Source organism: Mobula birostris, chromosome 6 (assembly GCF_030028105.1).
Source record: "Mobula birostris isolate sMobBir1 chromosome 6, sMobBir1.hap1, whole genome shotgun sequence".
Taxonomy (NCBI): domain Eukaryota; kingdom Metazoa; phylum Chordata; class Chondrichthyes; order Myliobatiformes; family Myliobatidae; genus Mobula; species Mobula birostris.
In genome coordinates this window covers 27754636-27775603 of record NC_092375.1, presented here as the reverse complement: position 1 = coordinate 27775603, position 20968 = coordinate 27754636, and the positions used below count along the sequence as shown (strand labels likewise).

Below are 20968 nucleotides of genomic sequence, written 5' to 3'. Positions count from 1 at the left end.
CAGGACGTTTCGTCCAGGCACTGACACAGTAAAACTAAAGTTAATACCCCATAATGGCACTCCAAAGCGCAGGTCAAGGCCGGTAATCAACATATCACACAATGGGCAGATGTTAGCACCTGACCATGGTATCAATCTTGAAGGCATCACCCATGAAGGTACTCCTGATCTAGTTCTTTACCAGTATCACATTTTGCTGTTGGTACAGTCAAACCAGAATTGATACCAGAAATTAATCCTCCCATTCAGAGTCCAATTCTTCATCTGTTCTGGTGTCACTTCATAGAATAAACAACCTGAACACAGTATAGCAAGACGATGTTAAATTTGGGCAGGTTTCCTCTTATTCATTCATTTTTCAAGATCTGGATATTCCCAGCAAGGCTTGTATTTATTGCCCCTGAATGAGTTTGTGGTGGGCCACCCTTTTGAACTGCTGAAATCTTTCTGTTGAAAGCGACCCATGCTGCCACTGGATGGAGACTTTCAGGATTTACACCCACTGACGATGAACAAATGGTTGCATATTTCAGTTCAGGGTGGTGGTATTCGTAGGTGTCTGAAGCATTTATCTTCCTTGATGGATAATGCTACAGGTTAGGTGAGGTGCTGTTGGACTAAACAATACAAGTAACTACAGTGCATTATCTAGATGATACACATAGCAGCTGCTGCACCAGTGGTAGGGAAAATTAATGTTTAGTTGGTAAATGGGGCATGAATTAAACAAGCTGCTTTGCTCTGGAGGGAATCAAACTTTGTTACTGCTCTAAGAATTGCAATCATCCCAGAAAGTGCAGAATATTCCATTACCCTCGTGACATGCCTTGTAGATAGTAGAAAAGGTTTGGGATGCGAGCCCAGGAAATTGCAGTCACGATATTTATGTGACTGATTCAACTGAGTTTCTGGTCATGTTGATCCTCAGGATGTTGATAGTGGGGGACTTAGTGACAGTAATACCTTTGAACGTCAAAGCCAATTGGTTAGATTCTCTCTATTACACATGGTCATTGTCTCGACACTATTCTTCTACAAATATTACCTATCACTTAGCATGCCTTGCTGCAGATGGACACATACATCTACATTTGCTGAGGATTTGCGAATGGTTTGAACATTGTGCAAGCACTAGTGCATCAGATGCATCCCAGTGATGACGATGCCCTGAGAAATTCTTGTAATGACGCCCTGAGGCTGACTTCCTACAACCACAGCCATTCTCCTTAGTGCAACATGCGATTCTAATCAAGAGTATTTTTCTTTTGATACACATTGACCATCTTCATTCAGGTGTTGCCTTGATGTCAAACACAGTCAAGCTCACCTCAGCTCACTTATCCATATTTGGATCACAGCAGTGTTGTGGTCTGGACCAACGTGGTCCTGATGAAACTACAAATTGGGCACTAGTAAGGTTATTGCTTTAAGTTGGTAAGTGCTGCTTCAGAGCACCAATGACGACACTTAGCTGATGATTCAGTACAGACTGATTGGATAGCAATTAGCTGCACTGCATTTGTCTTTTACTGATAAAATCTGGCTAACCTTTCATCTTTTCAGTTAGATGCCAGTGTTTTAACTAGAATAGCTTGGATAGATGCATAACCAGTTTTGGAGTGCAGGCTTTCAGTGCTACATCTGGAATGCTGTCCACTGCTGCATCCAACATTGTACTTCCAGCTGTTTCTTGATCTCACATGCAGAAAATCAAATTGGTTGACGACAGCATTGCCTGCCAAAACTGCTTCGAGTTTTATCTTTTGCACTCACATGCTTGAAACAACCACTATTGAGGACAGGAATGTTTTAGGAGCTTCCTCCTCCACCTGTTGGCTATTCAAATTTTCATGACTGCCTGAGGTTATTTCATAGTCATACTTTATTGATCCCGGGGGAAATTTGGAGAAATGAAAGAGCAATCTTCAATTGCTTAAAAAGGATGTAACATTTTGTAAGTGGCAAAACTATTTAAGCTACAAAGCAAGTATTGATCAAAATCTTTTGGTTTGAATAAGTACCCCTATAGTTAAGAGCCAACTTGTAATAGAAGGTTTAGTGAAGGAGTTCAAACCAACAAAAAAAAACTACTCAAATGGCTGTCTTACAAAACACTAATATTTTCAGATAAAAATGAACACAGGAAATTCTCACAAAATCAGTTTCATTGTTAATAAATTGATTTTTGGGAAGTTTGTGGGGAAAATTCAAAAGGCTACTAATTTTAGATATTCATAGCGCACAAAATGTTTAGCTTATGCAAATAACACAAAAAGCTCTGATGTGTTAAAAATTAAAGTTCTCTCTACCCTAGGAGAAAGGACCAAACACCATGAAAGAAACACTAAGTTTTCTTTTACACATCAAATGGCAGCAAGACGCACACGTTTACAAGCCCTCAAGTCACTTCTACCGTGTTAACATTGCTCCATTACAATTATCATTAGAATAAGTTAAGATGGCATAGTTTATTCATTGATGTACCCTACAGCCTAGGCTCATCAAATATCAGAAGGGCACTTGTATTTTAAAATTATACAACTGGAACATTTCGCCATCAGTTACAAGGATGATTCTGGGAATGAAGGGGTTAACATATGAGGCACGTTTGGCAGCTTTGGGCCTGTACTCACCGGAATTTATAACGATGTGGGGGGATCTCATTGAAACCTACTGAATGCTGAAAGGACTAGATAGGGTGAATGTGGAAAGGATGTTTCCTATGGTGGGGGTTCCCAGAAGTAGAGGGCACAGTCTCAAAATGGAGCGGTGAGTAGTGAATCTGTTGAATGCTCTGCTACAGACTGCCGTGGAGGCAAAGCCCATGGGTATATTTAAGGTGGAAGTTGATAGTTTCCTGATTGGTCAGGGCATCAAAGGTTATGTTGAGAAGGTTTGATGGGATATGGAATCAGCCATGATGGATGGCTAACAATAGGAATACTGCAGGTGTTGGAAATTCAGACAACGCACATCAAAGTTGCTGGTGGACACAGCATCACTAAGAAGAGGTACAGTCGACGTTTCAGGCCGAGACCCTTCGTCAGGACTAACTGAAGGAAGAGTTAGTAAGAGATTTGAAAGTGGGAGGGGGAGGGGGAGATCCAAAATGATAGGAGAAGACAGGAGGGGGAGGGATGGAGCCAAGAGCTGGACAAAGATTCAATGGGCTGAATGGCCTAATTCTGCTCCTATGTCTTATGTTCATCAGTAGCTGATTAACAATACTAAAATGGAGCTTCAAGACAAACATTAGTTGGATTATTCAATGGCTTGGAATTTTCATGGGCAGCTTGCCAGCTAACTTTGTATCACTTAACTAAGTTATATCACAAGAATTTCCTCATTACTATCAACTATATTAACTATCTAATTTCTGGAATAAATCTATGGTAGCAGTGGCATTCTGGAAATTCAGCACTCTGCACTTTTGCATCTTGTTGGTTATATTGTTCATTTATTTTAAACTTGGTACTGGCTTCAGGAAAATTATACACCAAAAGCTAAAAATTAATAATAAGACCTGTGATCCATTAGAAATTCCATTATGTGTAAACTAGAAGTACAGTGCACATTTCAGGCTATTAAATATACAAATAAGCTTGCTGTAATAATCAGCACAGAACAATATTACTACTACGTTGACTCGGGCCTAGGGGGCCGGCGTCGGGCAATTTTTTTAATGCCTTACAAGGCACGAAACGAAAGACTGTGTGGTGCGCCACTCCTCACACAGACAGTAGGTGGCCGTTGACTCACAAAAAGTTCATCCGCCCTTTGACAGGTTTTGTTTTTAGTCCTGCTGGGTGCCTACACACCCTCCTCCTTGGTTAACCAAAGTGCACCAGGGGGTGTGCTGGTTGAGTCGCCGACTCGAGACAGGTAGTACTGGGCTACGTGGTACCAGTAGCAAGGCAAGGCCCTGACCTGTCAGTGTTGGCGCTCATCAAATAAATTAAGATTTGGGAAATATCGCACCCATAAAATCTAATTTGCCTTTCAAGAAAGAATGTTATAAAACTCTGTTGCACAGATAACTTCATAGAAATAAAACATTGAAAAGAAATACTATATCATGTTTGTACAAATAACATCTTTAATAACTACCCAAGGAAGTTGATGAATCAGCCTCTAGGAGGAAGATTGAAAATCAGGCTGAGAGGTGTCACAACAACAACTTCTCATGCAATGTCAGCAAGACCAAAGAGAGGATTATTAACTTGAGAAGGAGGAAACAAGAAGTCCAAAGAGCCAGTCCTCATCAGGGGATCAGAGGTGGAGAGGTCAGCAATTTTAAATTCCTCGGTGTTATCATTTCAGAGGATCTGTTCTGGGCCCAACACCCAAGTCCAATTATGAAGAAAGCACAGCAGCACCTCCACTTCCTATCTAAAACTTTGACAAACTTCTATAGATGTCTGGTGGAGAGTATATTAACTGGTTGGATCACAGCCTGGTATGCAAAACAATGCTCTTGAACAGAAAATCTCACAAAAAGTAGTGATATGGCCTAGTCCATCATGGGTAAAGGCCTCCCCAACCACTGAGCACATCTACACAGAACACTGTTATCAGGGACCCCGACCACCCAGGTCATGTTCTCTTCTCACGCTGCTATCAGGAAGGTAGTACAGGAGCTTCAGGACGCACACCACCAGGTTCAGGAACAGTTATTAACCCTCAACCATCAGGCTCTTGAACTACTGGGGATAACTTCACTCACCCACAACTCTGAACTAGTCCCACAATCTATGGACTCACTTTCAAGGACTCTTCATCTCATGTTCTAGATATTTATTGCTTATTTATTATTACTTTTTAAAAAATGTATTTGCACACTTTGTTATCTTTTGTACATTGGTTGTTTGTCCACCCTGTTGGGTGTGGCTTTTCATTGATTTTATTATGGTTCTTGGATTTACTGGGTATGCCTGCAAGAAAATGAACCTCAATGTTGTATATGGTGACATATATGTACTTTGACAATAAATCAACATTAAACTTTGAAATACATAAAATAAGGAAACACATACCTTTTTGGATAAAGTGGTACATACACATCTTCATCCACTGATTTTCGAATTCTCAAGATGATGACCTTTAATAAATTCTGAGGGAGATTTTTTTTTTATTAATTTAAAAAGGGAAATCACAACAGACCAACATTTTATATATAGCAAAAAAGCAGGCAACTTTAGTAACTGAATGACTATAAAAATAGTATCTCCCCTTTTAAGGTTCACTTAGAAGATCCCACAAAACTATTCAAGGATGAAATTTTCTGATATCCTTTTCTCAATTCATGTGTAATGCCCTGGTTAAAACATCTGCTGCTACACTGAGGTATTTTTTTTTATTTTAGCTGTATTCTGCAAAAGCAGTGTGTCCTGCTAGTAAGAGCGTTTTGGCGTCAGCTGCAGATAAGAAGTCATGTTGTCCAGCTCAGTAATGTTGTGTCAGCCAATCAGGATTGTCTGGGTACATGTTGTAACTCAGCAATACACTCAACTACTTCCGAAATGAGCTCCAACATTTATGTGCACATTGGACTGCTTTAACTGTAATGCACCATTTTATCTCTTTAACTTTTCCTGTTAACTGCTGAAGTTAAAAATTGTCAAGTATAATTTCTTTATAATTTTATGCAGGTGTATGATCTGTCATTTCTTGGTGACCGTTAGTTGTGGGCAAGCAGCATTTACACAGCATTCGCTACAGTCCTGTTTGGTTCAACCACAAATCATATCAACCCTATCCATATGTTGTTAGTGAAAGGTGGCCTTCTCATTGCTGAGTCATGTGGCTGTTAGCAGAGTTAGCTAACAAGCCAAGTTTGCATACGAGTCCCAGTGAGAAGGCTACACATGAAAACTGGTATATGAGTACATTTCCAATGTTAGTGTTGCCAAATGCGAACAATTCCTCTCCATACAAAGTAAACTGCCTTGCCCACCCAAAAATCAATCTCAAATGTTCACAGCTTAATGTTCAGTTTCTTTCAAAAGCTGCTAATTGAGAATAGCAGAGAACTATCAGAAAGGATTCACTCCTCTGGAAACACTGGATACAGAGAGGATAGCTAGATAACCAGTGTGGTTCTTAAAGATGATTTTTAAAACCCCTTCAAAAATAATAGCTTTTATTCTAGCTGATACTTAAAATTTAAAGAGAATCACAGAACGAAACAGCGGAGAATAAAGCCATTTAGCCTAGGGTATCCATGATGGCTCTTTGGTAGAACTATCCAACTAATCCTATTCACTTACTCTTGCCTCACAGTTTGTAAATTTTATACCCTAATGTACCTATCCCATTCACTATGGAAGACTACTTCTTAAACAGTTCCTTCAAATAAAAATATTGTTGAATCTGATTCTCTGGCCAGCTTTGAGTTACTGAATCCCTGTCAACAGAAAAAGTTTATTTTTATTTATCCAAAATAATCATGACCTTGAAACTTCAATGATTAAATTATCTTAATTTACACTCAAATGGACTGTAAATAATAGAACAAGGTTGGACGCAACCAGAATGGAAACAAAATGTAAGGGAGCATACCTGTGCATATTTATTTTCTCCATTTACAACAGAAGGATATCCTTCAATTAACTTCAGTAATAATTTGACTAGCCGGGATGTTTGAGATGTGGACAGAGGATCCCAAACTTTTTCTGCAAGTCCTACAGCAAGAATTGAAAAATATTTAGCAATGCCTCAGATTTTCTCATTCATTTTCTTAGGCTTGATGTCATATTGAGCTCGTGAGAACTAGTTAACAAATTCTGTCAACACTTTCTGATGAGAACAAATAAGAGAGACATTCTTCCTGCATTATTACCCTTTGTCTCAGTTATTTTTATAGTAAATTTTGCACAAACATAGCAATCATGAATCAACAATCTGTTAGAAGAACTCAACAGGTTGAGTAGATTCTGTGCAAGGAAAGCAACTATTGATGTTTTGATTTGAAACCCTGCATTACAATTTAAATACCCAGCATTACAAGGAAGCAAGAATTTTATACAAGCAAAGGTAGCTCATTAGTGTATATTTCATATACACCAAATATTCTGTTTGGAATATTTCTATGTATGCGCAAGAAACAAAACCAGAAAAATAGATCACCAATTACGAAATAGTTAAACTACTTGTAGCAAATTATAACGAAATGGTAAAATATCTAACTGTATGTTGGAATGATTTGATATATATGCCACAACAGAAATTTTGGCAAATAAGAGAATATTAATTAATGTCATGAGTCTATTAAAAAACATTTACCTGTCAGTTTTGGCAAGACCACTTTTTCAACAATTGCAGGTAATAAGTATGTGTCAACATCATCCATCTGTGGATTTTGTCCTTCTTCACATCCATAAAACAGTAAAGATTCAAACCAGAGCATACTTTCAAAGTCACGACAATTTGGCTGTTAGAAAGACGTGTAATGCATACTTAGCTCTTACAGACAACACACAAACAATCTGTAAAATAGTGCTTCACAATGTGATTGTTACTTTACATTTTAAGTAAAGAGACTTGTGTTCAAATAGTACCTTCTGCAAAATGACAGAATCCCAAAGTGCTTTATAGCCAATGCATTTCTGAAGTGTAGTCACTGCAAGCTCCCAGGCAATAATGATAATTAAAAAATTATTTGTATTAGCTAAGCAAATTAAGGCATAACCATTGGTAGGACATTCTATTTCAAAATAGCAACACAATAACTTTTCCATCCACTTTAGAGCACCTCATAGCATTTTTGCAACACCCCAAAAAAAGAACTTAAAACCTCTGCACTCACCTCTTCCAGAATCTCCTAAGGCATTTAAAATTTTTAATTTCACAGTCGAAGTATTGTAATTTTCACTACACTTTTAAGATTTCGGTTTTAGAATTACATGTGCAAACTTACTTTATCAAGCTTTGACTAGACAGTTGAAACAAAACATTTTGAGACCAATCATACGGGGTTGGAAAAATCATGAGCAGTTTCACTCATGCTTTCAAATTCAAAAAGGAATATAGAGTGACAGTAAAACAGAGGACGGGGAGGAACAAGGTAGCCTGAGCATGAAGGGGAAAAATTAAATTACGTTGGGGGGGGGGAGATATGGAGGAGGGGAGGATACACAGAAAGGGTTTACAATTAGACTAGGGATGGGAAAGCAAGTCTGATAAGGAGAAGACAGACAGGAGAGATGGAAGAGAAAAAAAAGATAGGAGGGCAAATACTAGGGCAGTAGAGGGTGAAATTTGAGGAAGGGGGAGACAAACAGGAAGGGGTGGCATCACAACCTTAATAAAAAAAAAGGTTTAGTGCAGCTATTCCAGATTTATTCTATTAGTTTACATCACTGGAATTTTTCACTCTTCATCTGTCTTCTTCCTCTAATCAACAGAGGATTGACTTGTATTGATAAGAAAATATATTACTTATCCACAGTATTTTTATTCCATTCTAGTCAGACACAGTTTATTTTACAGGACAACATAGATCAGCTGTTCTGTTTGCTAGTCAACCTCTTGAGACTACTGAAGTACAACAAATTTGATCACTAAGTAACTCTTTATCCCACTGATGGGAATGCCAAGATAGGAGCATTAGCTGATGGGGAAAAATTGAATTCACATTTAATACAATATAATTCTTTAAAAAGCATCAATCACCTTAATCACAGGTACATTTATAAACTAATATCAGCTCTCACCTACAAAAGGAGCAATAAAGTAGGCCACACAGCATTTATTTGGAGGTAAGGAACTGTCAACAATTTGGGGTGAAACTCAGCATCAGGACTCACCTCAAAAGGATTCCATTTAATGAGTTGTAATCGAATAAGTGGATTGAGGAGTTTTGGAAGGCAGAGGCCAATATATGCATCTTTGTAATGTGTGTAATACAATTGCCGCCAGACTTCAAATCGGTTTTTGATCGAATCAAGTGTACAGAAATCGTCCAAAACGTCTTCAAACACTTTCCTGGATTCACTAACAATGCGATCTACAAAAGATATTAGAATTTTGTGTTTTCATTTAACATTTTTTTCTGCATTACATTCACAGTAACACATAATTTGGTGTCAATACTTTAAAATCATTTAACAGTATTAAGGCTGATTTATACTTGTGCGTACTAACTTACGCCGCAGCATACGTAAGTGGGCTATGCCGTTGTGAGCATTTATACTTGTACGTTGGTGTGTCTGCGTTGCTCTGCAATTCACCGCCAAAACGCTAGTTGGTGGTGGGGTTTCCATGCCACTGTGTTGAGTTTCTTCGTGTTGAAACTCAACACGAAGAAACTCAAACTTCAAACAATGGCGACTGAAACTGAAGGAGGGTGAATTTTCTGCGCTTGTCCAGCCACTGAGAGACATGGACAAGGAAATGCATTTCAAATATTTTCGGATGTCGGCAGGTAGATTTGACGATTTGGTTCATCGTCTCCAACCATTTATTTCGCATCAGTGTACGCACAGTATACTCAGAGACTGGCAATCACCATTTGAGGTTTAGCTTCAGGTGGAAGTCAACAGGCTGTAGCAGCTAGCTACAAACTGGCGTCAAGCACAGGGTCCTCCATAATTTCGGAGGTCTGTAAAGCTTTATGAAAAGCATTGCAGCCAGAGTTCCTTCCCTGCCCTTCAGTCACCCAATGGCAAGCTATTGCAGCGTAGGATGAAATGCGACGCTACCAAGCAGACCACAGTTGTTGCGGTCTGCGACGCGTAGTTACATTTTGGGAGAGGTGTGCATTAGGCTACGGCGTAGGATTCAGCGTAGGGTTCGCGGCTACGCCGTACCTGTGGCATACATTTAACGCACAAGTATAAATCAACCTTCAGACAGTACACAGACTTTTGGAGACTTGTTGACAACTCGGGAAGAGAAATACACAGCCAGCTGGATTCTAATTCTCCCTTTGCAATTATTGTTAACAAGATTTAAAACGAGAAGGTTCAACACATTGACCTGATTATATGCCAAGATTACTGACGATAGAATTGAAAACTAAAAAAAAAAGCAGGTATAGAAATCCAAAACTGTAACTGAAAATGTTGGGAATTCATAGGAAGGCAGATAGTATTTCTGAAGAGGGAACAAAGAGGATGCCTGGAAAAGCAGGAAAATTAAGGTTGTCCAGGTGACACAAATTTCTTTTTTTTTGCAGCATCTAATGGTGGAAAAGTAACAATTGTTAATCAGAGTTGATCTGTCTGCAGGAATCTTAAAAATCAAGGATGGATGATGGAAGAAAAAGAATGCTGGACCAGTGTGATGCGGACAAAGCTGTTGCTGGCCATCTCCTTCATGAACTCTTCAGCTTGTAACATTAAGTCTGGCTAGTTATAGTTCAAACATTAGTAACCTTATCTTTCTACCCAGAGGGCTATCTGATCTGGAGAAGATTGCCAACACTCTGTTTTATCTAAGATTTCCCAGCAACCGCTGAGTTCTGCATCTCACAGTCCAAAATGCATATTTATAATCTCTTTACTAATTACCCCCCCCATTATAACCCCCTAAAAGATCAACAATCAGTAAGCAGCATTCAGTTGTCTTTTTTAGACACAACTGAGAGCAACTGTATCACCAGGATAATCCAAATCTTCACCTTAACACAGACCCTCCATTCTTTCCACTCTTTCTCTACTCAGCAGCTTAAAGTTCTGATGAATGCCTATTGGCCTGATACATTATCTGCTTCTGTTTTGCCAATCATCTTCATTTTGTGTCTTCTCGTTCCTGACCCTCTACAAACAGGAATAGTTTTACTAATTACCCTGTCTTTATTCCTTCAGATTTTACATACCTCTAGCAGATCACCTTTCAAACTTCTGTTTCAAAACCTGATTCTACAGTTTATCCACATCACTTCCATGGAATTATTTTGGTAATTCTTTTCTGCACTCTGAAGTGTGAAGGCCTTAATATAGGATTCTCAGCACTGGACCCAATACTCTAATGTTTTATAGAATAAAAATCAGTGAATTTGCTTTTGAATTCTATGCTTCTGTCGACAGAGCCAAGGATCCATTATATGCTTCTTGATATGTCTTATCAGGTAAAGGGCAAGAAAAGCTTGTAGCATGCCAGAATTTGAAAAGAGTGACATGATTTGACAAAAACCCCAAGAGGTCTTAACAAGGATTTGATGACAGTGTTTAAAAACAACGAATCACCCATTTAAAACAGAGGAAAAGTATTTATCCCCCTCACAGAATTGAGTTAATTTTCAAAGATTTGTTTCCTCAAAAGGCAGTGGAAAGAATTCCTGTAATATTTTAAGGTAAAGACTTAATAACCAAGATGACAACCTAGAGACAGAAATGGGGAGTTAAGATCAGGTCAGCCACAGCCTTGTTGAATGGCAGAGCATTCTTGAGGGGCTGAGTGGCCTATTCCTGTTCCTAATTTGTAAGCCTTCCAATGATATAGGTACATGCAGCCCAGGATCTCCCTGTTGTGTAATGCTTTTTAAAAATGTGTCTTTTAGTTGTAGTTGCTTCCTATTTCCAACAGAATGTAATACCTTACACTTTCCTTAAATTTTATCTGGCACATGTTTGTGTATTTCATAAGCCTGCCTTTAGCATGGTCTATTACTATTCCCTTTGCTGCTTCTAAGCTTGGAATCATTTGCAAATTTTGAAGCTGTGCTGAATCACTGGTGTCCTCATTAAGCACTACTTGGATGACTTGTACACAAACTGCAAGTTGAACTATCTTTGGCAAATCTATTCCACAACAGAAACAAAAATTACCATTGAATTGGCTTAAAAATGTCATACTTTGTATCTAGAGTCAGAGGTACATGGCATGCAAAATAGGCCTTTTGGCTCAAGTCATCCATGCCCACCAAGTAGTCTAATTGAGCTAGTCCTATTTGACTGCATTGGCCCATATCCTTCAAACCACTTTCTCTTTCTATCCATGTACTTTTCCAAATGTCTTTTAAGTGTCATAATTGTACCACCACTAGCAGTTCCAGTGGCAGCCCATTCCATATATGCACCACCCCATTTGGGAAAAAGTTGATCTGCAGGTGCATTTTAAAATCTTCACGCTTTAAACCTATATCCCCTATCTGTGTCTCCAAACCTGGGGAAAATACTCTGTATATTCATGGCCTACCACCCTCATAACTTTATAAACCCTGCTAGGCTCCAAGGAAAAATGTCCTAGCCTATTCAGCTTTCCTCAAAACCCAAACCCTCTAATCTCAGTAACGTCCTTGCAAGTCCTCTTTGCACTTTTCCAGTTTATTGATGTCCTTCCTATAGCAGGGTGACCAGAACTGTACATAGCACTCCAAATGCAGCCATACCCATATCTTGTATATGTGTAAAATAACAACACAACTCCTGCACTCAATATCTATTGCCTATGAAAGGAAGTGTGCCAAAAGCCATCTTCAGCACAGTCTACCTGTCACCATTTTCAAGAAACTAGCTATCTCCAGGTCACTCTATACTACAAAACACCCACTATCTTATCACTCACAGAATAAAAATATGAATTTCCCCCATATGGTGCACTTTGTCAGCAATTTACCACAGTTTAGCTTTCCTTGATTTATCAAATATTACAAATATATTAGCTTATTTCTCAAACAGCATACCATTTTCCATATTAAAGCTTGTGATGTCTGTGGACGTCTCTTCATCATCACTTGATAACCCTTCATGGTGTTCACTCATCTTCCCTGCTTGCTCTCTGGCCAATCTTCGACGGGCTCTAAAATAATAAACAGTTAGTTATTGATAATTTTATAATGCTATTTTCTTCCGAGTGAAATATTTTCTTGTAAAGCTATAAAATATAATTGTTTCACTCTCATGCTTATTAACTGTGCTAAACACTGTCAACTTGTGTTCTAATTTGCAATGAGGACACAATCTAACTCATTGGGTCCAAGTGCATGCATATTCTGCTACACAACTATTGTCAGTGAATATCTTAACACAACACAAACTAAAATAAAAATTGCAACAAAAGTGGAATCACCATAGGAAATGTAAGTGACAAAACACTCAGGCAAGAAATAGTAATGAACAATGAAGCTACATGCATTTAAAGAGCATCTGCATTTTAAGATGCAAAATGATTGACAGAGCATGCAATCATACCTACGGGCCTCTCTCTCTGCAATCCTTCGCTGTTTGGCATTTTCTTGATATAAAGCACGGTCACGACCAAATGCATCTAGGCTTGGTGTCATGGCTGTTTTGCCTGAAAATATAAAGTTTACAATTACCAAGAAGTCATCTTAAAAAGATAATCAGTAAAACAATCTTTAATTTGCATTGAACACAAAATTTGAACCTACTGGGACCCACACTATTAGGAATTTGTAAATTGAGTAAGAAATTAATGCAACCAGCAATAAAATTAGTTAGAAACCAGCAAGAGAGAGTAAAATTACATAGTAAAAATACAGTTATTGCTAAAAGATGATTGAATTCTTGTCAGCAAACAATTTTGCAGAAAATGTAATAATCTACCAATTAATTAATTTACAAATCTAAGTAGCAAAAATTAGTAAGTGCTATGAAATATGCATGTTGTTCTTAGAAATATTTTATTGACGTCAGCTGTGAGATATGTAGAAAACTTGAGACATTTTACTCCCAGTTGAGCACCTAAGAGCTTTTTTGGCTTTTTTGCATTTTAGTGGCACTATGCTGATGAAGATCAGCAGATCATGCAGGCACTAGAAACTGTCAAGCTCTTCCACGAGCTTCTTCCTGTTCAAATCATAACCTAACAAAATGGGGAATAATAAGAATGAACTCTCGTGTTGCAAACACAAATAAACCCTTAAAACTATTCTTCCCTACCCCTAACTGAATTTTAGGAATACTTATTGAGTTTAAATTTATCTGCAGAAACCATATCTGATCCAAAGCAAAATGGTCCATCTGTCATGTAACAGTACCACAGATAATTATCATAATTTGGCCATGTAATCAGAAGACATTACTTCCTCCAAATAAGCTATTTAGTTCCTCTTTTTTGTACTAAATTAAATATATCAAATGATTCCCATGGTAACTTCAAACCACTCTGCTGGATTAATATGCATTCTTATTAATCTAATGTATTACAGTGAACAAGGCTGTTCAATGAATAATAAAAACCTTCAAGATGGACTGACTTGAATGGCTTGAATATTCCGATGATTCATCTTTAATATCATCTTGCCGTCTCTGGACAAACCGGGTAGCCCGCTGTTTCAGCAGCTGGTGCATGGCAGTTTCAAGCTCATTAACCAGAGGTACCTGAAAAATACAACATACAACGTAATACCTGGGCCCTCCATAAAAGGCCCTGGTCAGCACGAATTACACCATGGAAACAGTTTTAAATTCCAGCTAGTCCCTGCACATCTTCAACCAAAGTGCCCAAAGCACCGATGAAACAAGATTTAGATAAGGTCATATACTTTCTTGCTGAATCAACTTCCATTCAGTCTGCTGCCAAATATTTAGTCAAATGTTAATTGAAAATCAACGTTTTTTTTTAAAATAAGTACATAATGAAACCAAAACTTTGCAGATTAACAGGTACAATATTTCATGCATTCATTTTTAACACAATCTTTTGACAAAGAAATGCCAGTAGATGTGCATGAAAAGAAAGCAGGTTAAAGCAAATGGAAAAACTTCTCATCTTGAAATTTTTTTTACAGTATTCCAGTTTACCTACTGCATATACAGCTTCAGTATTCATATGTATGGATAAAGCTGTCCGAGTCACTAAGGCATTTTATGCATCTCTAAATTTTAGAATCACAAACTTATAAACACCCAAGCACTTTGGTGCTTATTTGCAATGCACAGGCACACAGCCATGTATAATTGGGAAAATTCAAAGTTTAGTTATTAACAAAAATCATTAACTGAATCTTTTTTGGCTATGGCCCCTGGTTAAGAAGGATTTCAGAGTTCTGGTGGTTACCTAGATTTCACAGAAATCCCACACAAATCTCTTGCTGCAACTACTACTATCCTTTGCCACTGAATTCCACAAGCAGTCCAACGGTGGAACCCAGTAAATCTGAAATAATAGGGTGGGGAAGTGGTGGAAGCAGATACAACAATATTTAACAAACTTTTGGACAGGCACATGAATGAGGGTGGGATGGGGGATATAACTCATGTGCAGGCGGGTGGGATTAACTTACACTGACACATTAGTCAGCACAAACATCGGAAGTTGGAGGGCTTTCCTGTGTGCTGTTCTGTGTTAAAAGACATGCTGAAGATGAAGGTTTCGCCAAGGGCTACAATATTGAGATAGCTGGCACCCCAATGACCAAAAATTACAATTCAGATTCAATGTTGTCAATATAAAAATATCTTGAATGATGCTGCCCATAACCAATTCATTTGAAATTACATGATCTTAAAGATAAACAGCATTGCACTGACCCAATTGTTATAATTGTGGGCAGTACCACGAAGCAAGGCTTGCTAGCCTGCAAAAGACAAACAGACTAAAAATGTAAGTACCAGAAGTTAAATAATCTTACATGTATAAAGATATATTTTAAAATCCTTGCACCACTTTAATACTCCGTGATAGATCAGTTTATTGTAGACTATGAAAAATATTTAAATTTAATTACAATTAGCAGTGTTTGAGGAATGCAAAATTGTCAAGAACATTGAAAGTGATGATTCCAAGAGGTAGAAAGATATTACATTACTGTTGAAATGCATTTGATGCAATGATTTTTTTATTAACATGCTTGGAACTGTAGATTTCCAAGTGCTTTAAGGGGACAAATAAATAACAAAATCACTTTAAAAATAAGGATCCAGCTAGCATCGTTTCTCAAGAAATTAAAATTAATATTTTTAACCTTGCTTTCAATCTTGTCCCCACTCCCAAAGGGGAAGCTATTTTGATGGTGAATGCAAAAAAAGACTAGCAAGGTAATCATTTCCTTTTTCCATAGTCATATACTGCATCTCTTCAAATCAATACTTACATATTTCAAATATACACTCAGTGGCCACTTCATTAAGTACACTTGCAGTCATGCAAATATCTAATCAGCCAATCGTGTGGTAGCATCTTAATGCATAAATGCATGTAGACATGTTCAAGAGGTTTGGCTGTCATCTAGACCAAATCTCAGAATAGGGAAGACGTGATCTAGGTGACTTTGACTGTGGAATTACAGCTGGTGCCAAACAGGGTGATGTGAGTATCTCTCGGGATTTTCACTCACAACAGTCTCTAGAGTTTACAGAGAATGGTATAAAAAATAACCGGTGAGCAGCAGTTCTGTGGGGAAAAACACTATTAATGAGAGAGGTCAGAGGAGAATGTCTGAACTGGTTGAAGCTGACAGGAAGGCAACAGTAATCCCAATGACCACGTTGTTACTACAGCGGTGTTTAGAAGATCATCCTTGAATCCATAACACGTCGAACTTTGAAATGGGTGAAGGATGGCAGCAGAAGACCACAATGGATCCACTCGTGTACCTAATAAAGTGGCCACTGAGTGCATTTCATTCTCCCTAACGTAATTGGTAGGAAAAACTCTTATTTTAAATTTACCAGGTATCTCTAGCATTAATCATCATTGATTATTGCCATAACTTGTAACCTGGGAGGTTCATGGATGCTTTTATCCTCAGGAAGTTCTGAAGCATTTCTTGGCCAGAATTACCTTCGAAATGAAATCATCTATGACCTCAGTCGTGAAATGTGAATGGATGATCAGTTATTTAATTCAGTAGCTAGGGCTTAAACATACAATGGACACCATTTGTGTTATCAACAGTGAAGGCCTCCTAGGTTGCCAGCCAAAACTAAGTATCCTTTCACATAACCCTTTGAAATTAGTTATTTTACTCTAGTAATAAATAGAACACTACATTGAATTACGCACACAAGATGTTGGAGGAACTCAGCAGGTCAGGCAGCATCTGTGGAAATGAACAAACAGTCAACATTTAGGACAGTGACTCTTCTTCAGGACTCAATAGCATGATGTGCTGTCCTGAAGAAAGGGTCTCTGCTCAAAACGTCAGCTGCTTATTTGTTTCCATAGATGCTGCCTGACCTGCAGAGTTCCTCTAGCATTTTGCATCTGTTGCTTTGGATTTCCAGCACCTGCAGACTTTTTCCTGTTTGATTGAATTACCGTGCCCATTACAGAGTCAGGTTCAAACTTCCACAGCAAAACTTGAATTAAAAATATTTCACATGAATTAAATCTAAGCTTGTTAATTATTTCACCATCTTGCAACAACTTGTGATTTACCTCACCAACTCATTCAATATGGTTTACTAAGTCTGCTTCCTCCTCTGATTGTGAACCTTAAGCAGTAATTATTCGACCTTCTAAAACTGTCTACAACTCTACTTTGTAAGGATTCAAGTTACTTGAGATTAAATATTCCTCTAAAGCAGGGGTTCCCAACCTGGGTCCACAGACCCCGTGGTTAATGGTAGCAGTCTATGGCACAAAAAAAAAGTTGAGAACACCTGCTCTAAAGCCTGCACATCTACATTTGAACAAGTACATAGCTTATTGATTTACCTTCTCTCGTAATACTGCCATTTTCTGACTCATAATTCAGCATCTGTATTAAACTCTCAATAAGTGGTAAATCGCCCCTTGGAATAATGGTACGGAACAAGCTGAATTTTACTTAATTTTAGTTCTGGGTTCTCAGAATAGATAGTGGATTCCAGTTAATTAGCCCATTGCTTGTTTGTGATAACTCTTAAGAACAAAAATTAATGCGAAAAAATAACCAGGATTCCCACTGTTTATTTGGAACATGATGCTGTTTACTTGGGACAGGAAATGTTGAACAGTTTCTAACTCGTGTCAGATGCATGCACCTGCATGGCTGTTAGTCACTATGCCATGCTTAGAGTGAACAGTTTTTAAACAGCGCCAGTTTTGTGTGTTTGCCTTCAATAAGCAGCAATTTTTCTCATTAATATTTGGTGAGAAATAAGCAGCAAGATAATTCAGAACTGTTTTGCTCACGGCAGTTTCAAGCATTCAGGCTTAGAGATGCCAGAAAAGGCTAGGAGTGAAAATGAAATGATTTCACTACTTTAGCAAGTTACGAACTATGAAGAATTAAAAGGCACCAACTATCATCTTGAATGTTGCAATGAAAGTGAAGATTTGGAGGGTGCAATCGTTGACGGAATATGAAGGTAGTCTAATTATTCGCACTACGCGTCTGCGCTAATCTTGTTCATTTACAGTCCGAAGAATGGGACACAGATGAGTTCTTCATCCAATCAGGTTTTTCGCTCTCCTGACTAACAAATCAGGAGAGACTGACTCTGGGGGAGGGGGGAGGGTATAAATACCATTGGACTGGACATGCCCTGGCATCATCCCTGATGACGATGGCACAGTTTGCCACTGAATCATCTGTTATAATTGATACCTGTACCCGGCTAGAAGCCCGAGAAAGCAAACCAGGAAAGCACTTGATTTTAAAGTGGTACTTTGAGGTGGAAGAGGTGAGGGGAGACGTACATGGGAAAGAAAATAGGAAACATTTCCCTAAAGCAAAAATATACACAGCAAAGGACAAAGCTATCAACTAAGGGGGAAGAGGTTTTAGGGTGGATCTGAGGAAGAATTCATCCAGGTGGTGGTTGGATTCTGGAACTCTGAATGGTGTTGCATGCAGGGACACTCACAACATTCAGGTAATATCCAAATTGGCACTTGAATGTCAATACAGAGAAGGCTAAAGACTAAAAATTCTGGTAAATAGGATTAGCATAGGTAGAGCAACATGGAAAGCTGCTGGAGGGACTTCAATGGGTCAGGCAGCATCCATGGACAGAATACATAGATGCTGCCTGACCACTGAGCTCCTCCAACACCTTTGTTGCTCCAGATTTCCAGAATCTGCAACCTGTATCTCCATAAGCACTTGATGGTTAGCATGGGCATGGCGGACTGAAGGACTGTTTGACTCTGGGACTCGATGACTAAAATTCAGTAAGGACATTCAGTATACCATTTGAGATTGATAAAAGTTTAGTTTCTACCAGGCTACAATTTCCAACTATATTACTACATTAGGCAAGTTTGCTTTATCGTGTTTACAGAGAAGTTCAAAGGAACAGTGAATTTTGTTCATTATTATTAAAGCTTTAGAAAAGTTAAAGAAAATTGAGCATCTCCTCTTCCAATATGAAACTAAAAAAATGACCCAAAATGAATGTATCCTTGTTGTACCTGATGGAAAGTTATATACTGCTTTTAACTGATCAGAAAATATGGAAAATAGAATTAGGAACAACAGAACTATACACTAAGGAAAGAAGTGAATAACCACATGATACTCTTGGGGCAACACTAGACTGAGAGATATTATGAGAAACCATGGAGTGAGATAAAAAAAAAACAGTAGTTTGTTAGCTTAAAAGGTAATTACACACTCCCAAATATCACATTCTATGGATAACTATAAATGTAGTGATGAAGAGTTGACTAATTCCAAAGAAAGGAAGCAGTCAACTCTTCATCACTACATTTATAGTTGTCCAAAGGAAGTTGAAAAGCAGGACCTCGAGGGTGGTAATCTCAGGATTGCTACCTGTGCTACTTGCCAGTGAGGGCAAGAATAGGATGCTCTGGAGGATGAACAAGTGGCCGAAGAACTGGTGTAGGGGGCAGGATTTCAGATTTCAGGATCATTGGGACCTCTTCTGGGGCAGGTGGGACCTGTACAAGAGAGACGGGTTACACTTGAACTACAAAGGGACCAATATCCTTTCAGGGAGGTTTGTTAGTGCTATTGGGGAGGCTTTAAACTAGATTTGCAGGGGGATAGGAACCAGAGTGCCAGAGCTAACAGTGAGGCTGGAGTGAAAATAAATTATGTTAAAAGTTCAAGCAAAGCTGCAAATAGAAAGGTTGTGAGTGGTGGTAAAAATCTTCTGAGGTGTATATATTTCAATGCTAGGAGTATTGCGGGGATGGCAGATGAGTTGAGGGCGTGGACTGACACGTGGAATTATGACGTTATAGCAATTAGTGAAACTTGGCTACAGGAGGGGCAGAACTGGCAGCTTAATATTCCAGGGTTCCGATGTTTCAGATGTGATAGAGGCAGAGGAGTGAAAGGTGGGGGTGGTAGCATTGCTTGTCAGGGAAAATGTTACAGCAGTGCTCAGGCAGGACAGCTTACAGGGCTTGTCTACTAAGTCTTTATGGGTGGAGCTGAGAAACAGGAAAGGTATGGCCACATTAGTGGGATTGTATTATAGACCACCCAATAGTCAGTGAGAATTGGAAGAACAAATCTGCAGAGAGATAGCAGGCAACTGCAGGAAACAAAGTTGTGGTAGTAGGGTATTTAATTTTCCACATATTGATTGGGACTCCCATGCTGTTAAGGATCTAGATGGGTTAGAGTTTGTAAAATGTGTTCAGGAAAGTTTTTTTAAATCAATACATAGAGGTACCAACTAGAGGGGATGCAATATTAGATCTCCTATTAGGAAACGAGTTAGGACAAGTGATGGAAGTGTGTGTAGGGGCGCACTTTGGTTCCAGTGATCATAACACCATTAGTTTCAACTCGATCATGGATAAAGATAGATCTGGTCCCAGGGTTGAGGTTCTAAACTGGAAGGAGGCCAAATTTGAAGAAGTCAGAAAGGATCAAAAAAGCGTGGATTGGGACAGGTTGTTCTCTGGCAAGGATGTGATTGGTAGGTGGGAAGCCTTCAAAGGAGAAATTTTGAGAGTGCAGAGCTTGTATGTTCCTGCCAGGATTAAAGGCAAAGTGAATAGGAATAAGGAACCTTGGTTCTCAAGGGATATTGCAACTCTGATAAAGAAGGAGAGAGAGTTGTATGACATGTATAGGAAACAGGGAGTAAATAAGGTGCTTGAGGAGTATAAAAAGTGCACGAAAATACTTACGAAGGAAATCAGGAGGGCTAAAAGAAGA

The 20968-nt window shown here is 38.6% G+C and overlaps 1 protein-coding gene across 1 annotated transcript in view; it reads right to left on the bottom strand.

Annotated features, from left to right (window-relative positions):
- paxbp1 (PAX3 and PAX7 binding protein 1) overlaps positions 1-20968 on the bottom strand; it is a 60357-nt gene that overhangs the window by 9045 nt on the left and 30344 nt on the right. Inside the window, exons 8-14 of the mRNA XM_072260070.1 lie at positions 14162-14285; positions 13134-13236; positions 12626-12741; positions 8805-9004; positions 7282-7429; positions 6559-6680; positions 5034-5110 (exon numbers count right to left, since the gene is read on the bottom strand). Of these exons, the coding sequence (XP_072116171.1) occupies positions 5034-5110; positions 6559-6680; positions 7282-7429; positions 8805-9004; positions 12626-12741; positions 13134-13236; positions 14162-14285 (890 nt within the window). The remainder of the gene's footprint in view (positions 1-5033; positions 5111-6558; positions 6681-7281; positions 7430-8804; positions 9005-12625; positions 12742-13133; positions 13237-14161; positions 14286-20968) is intronic.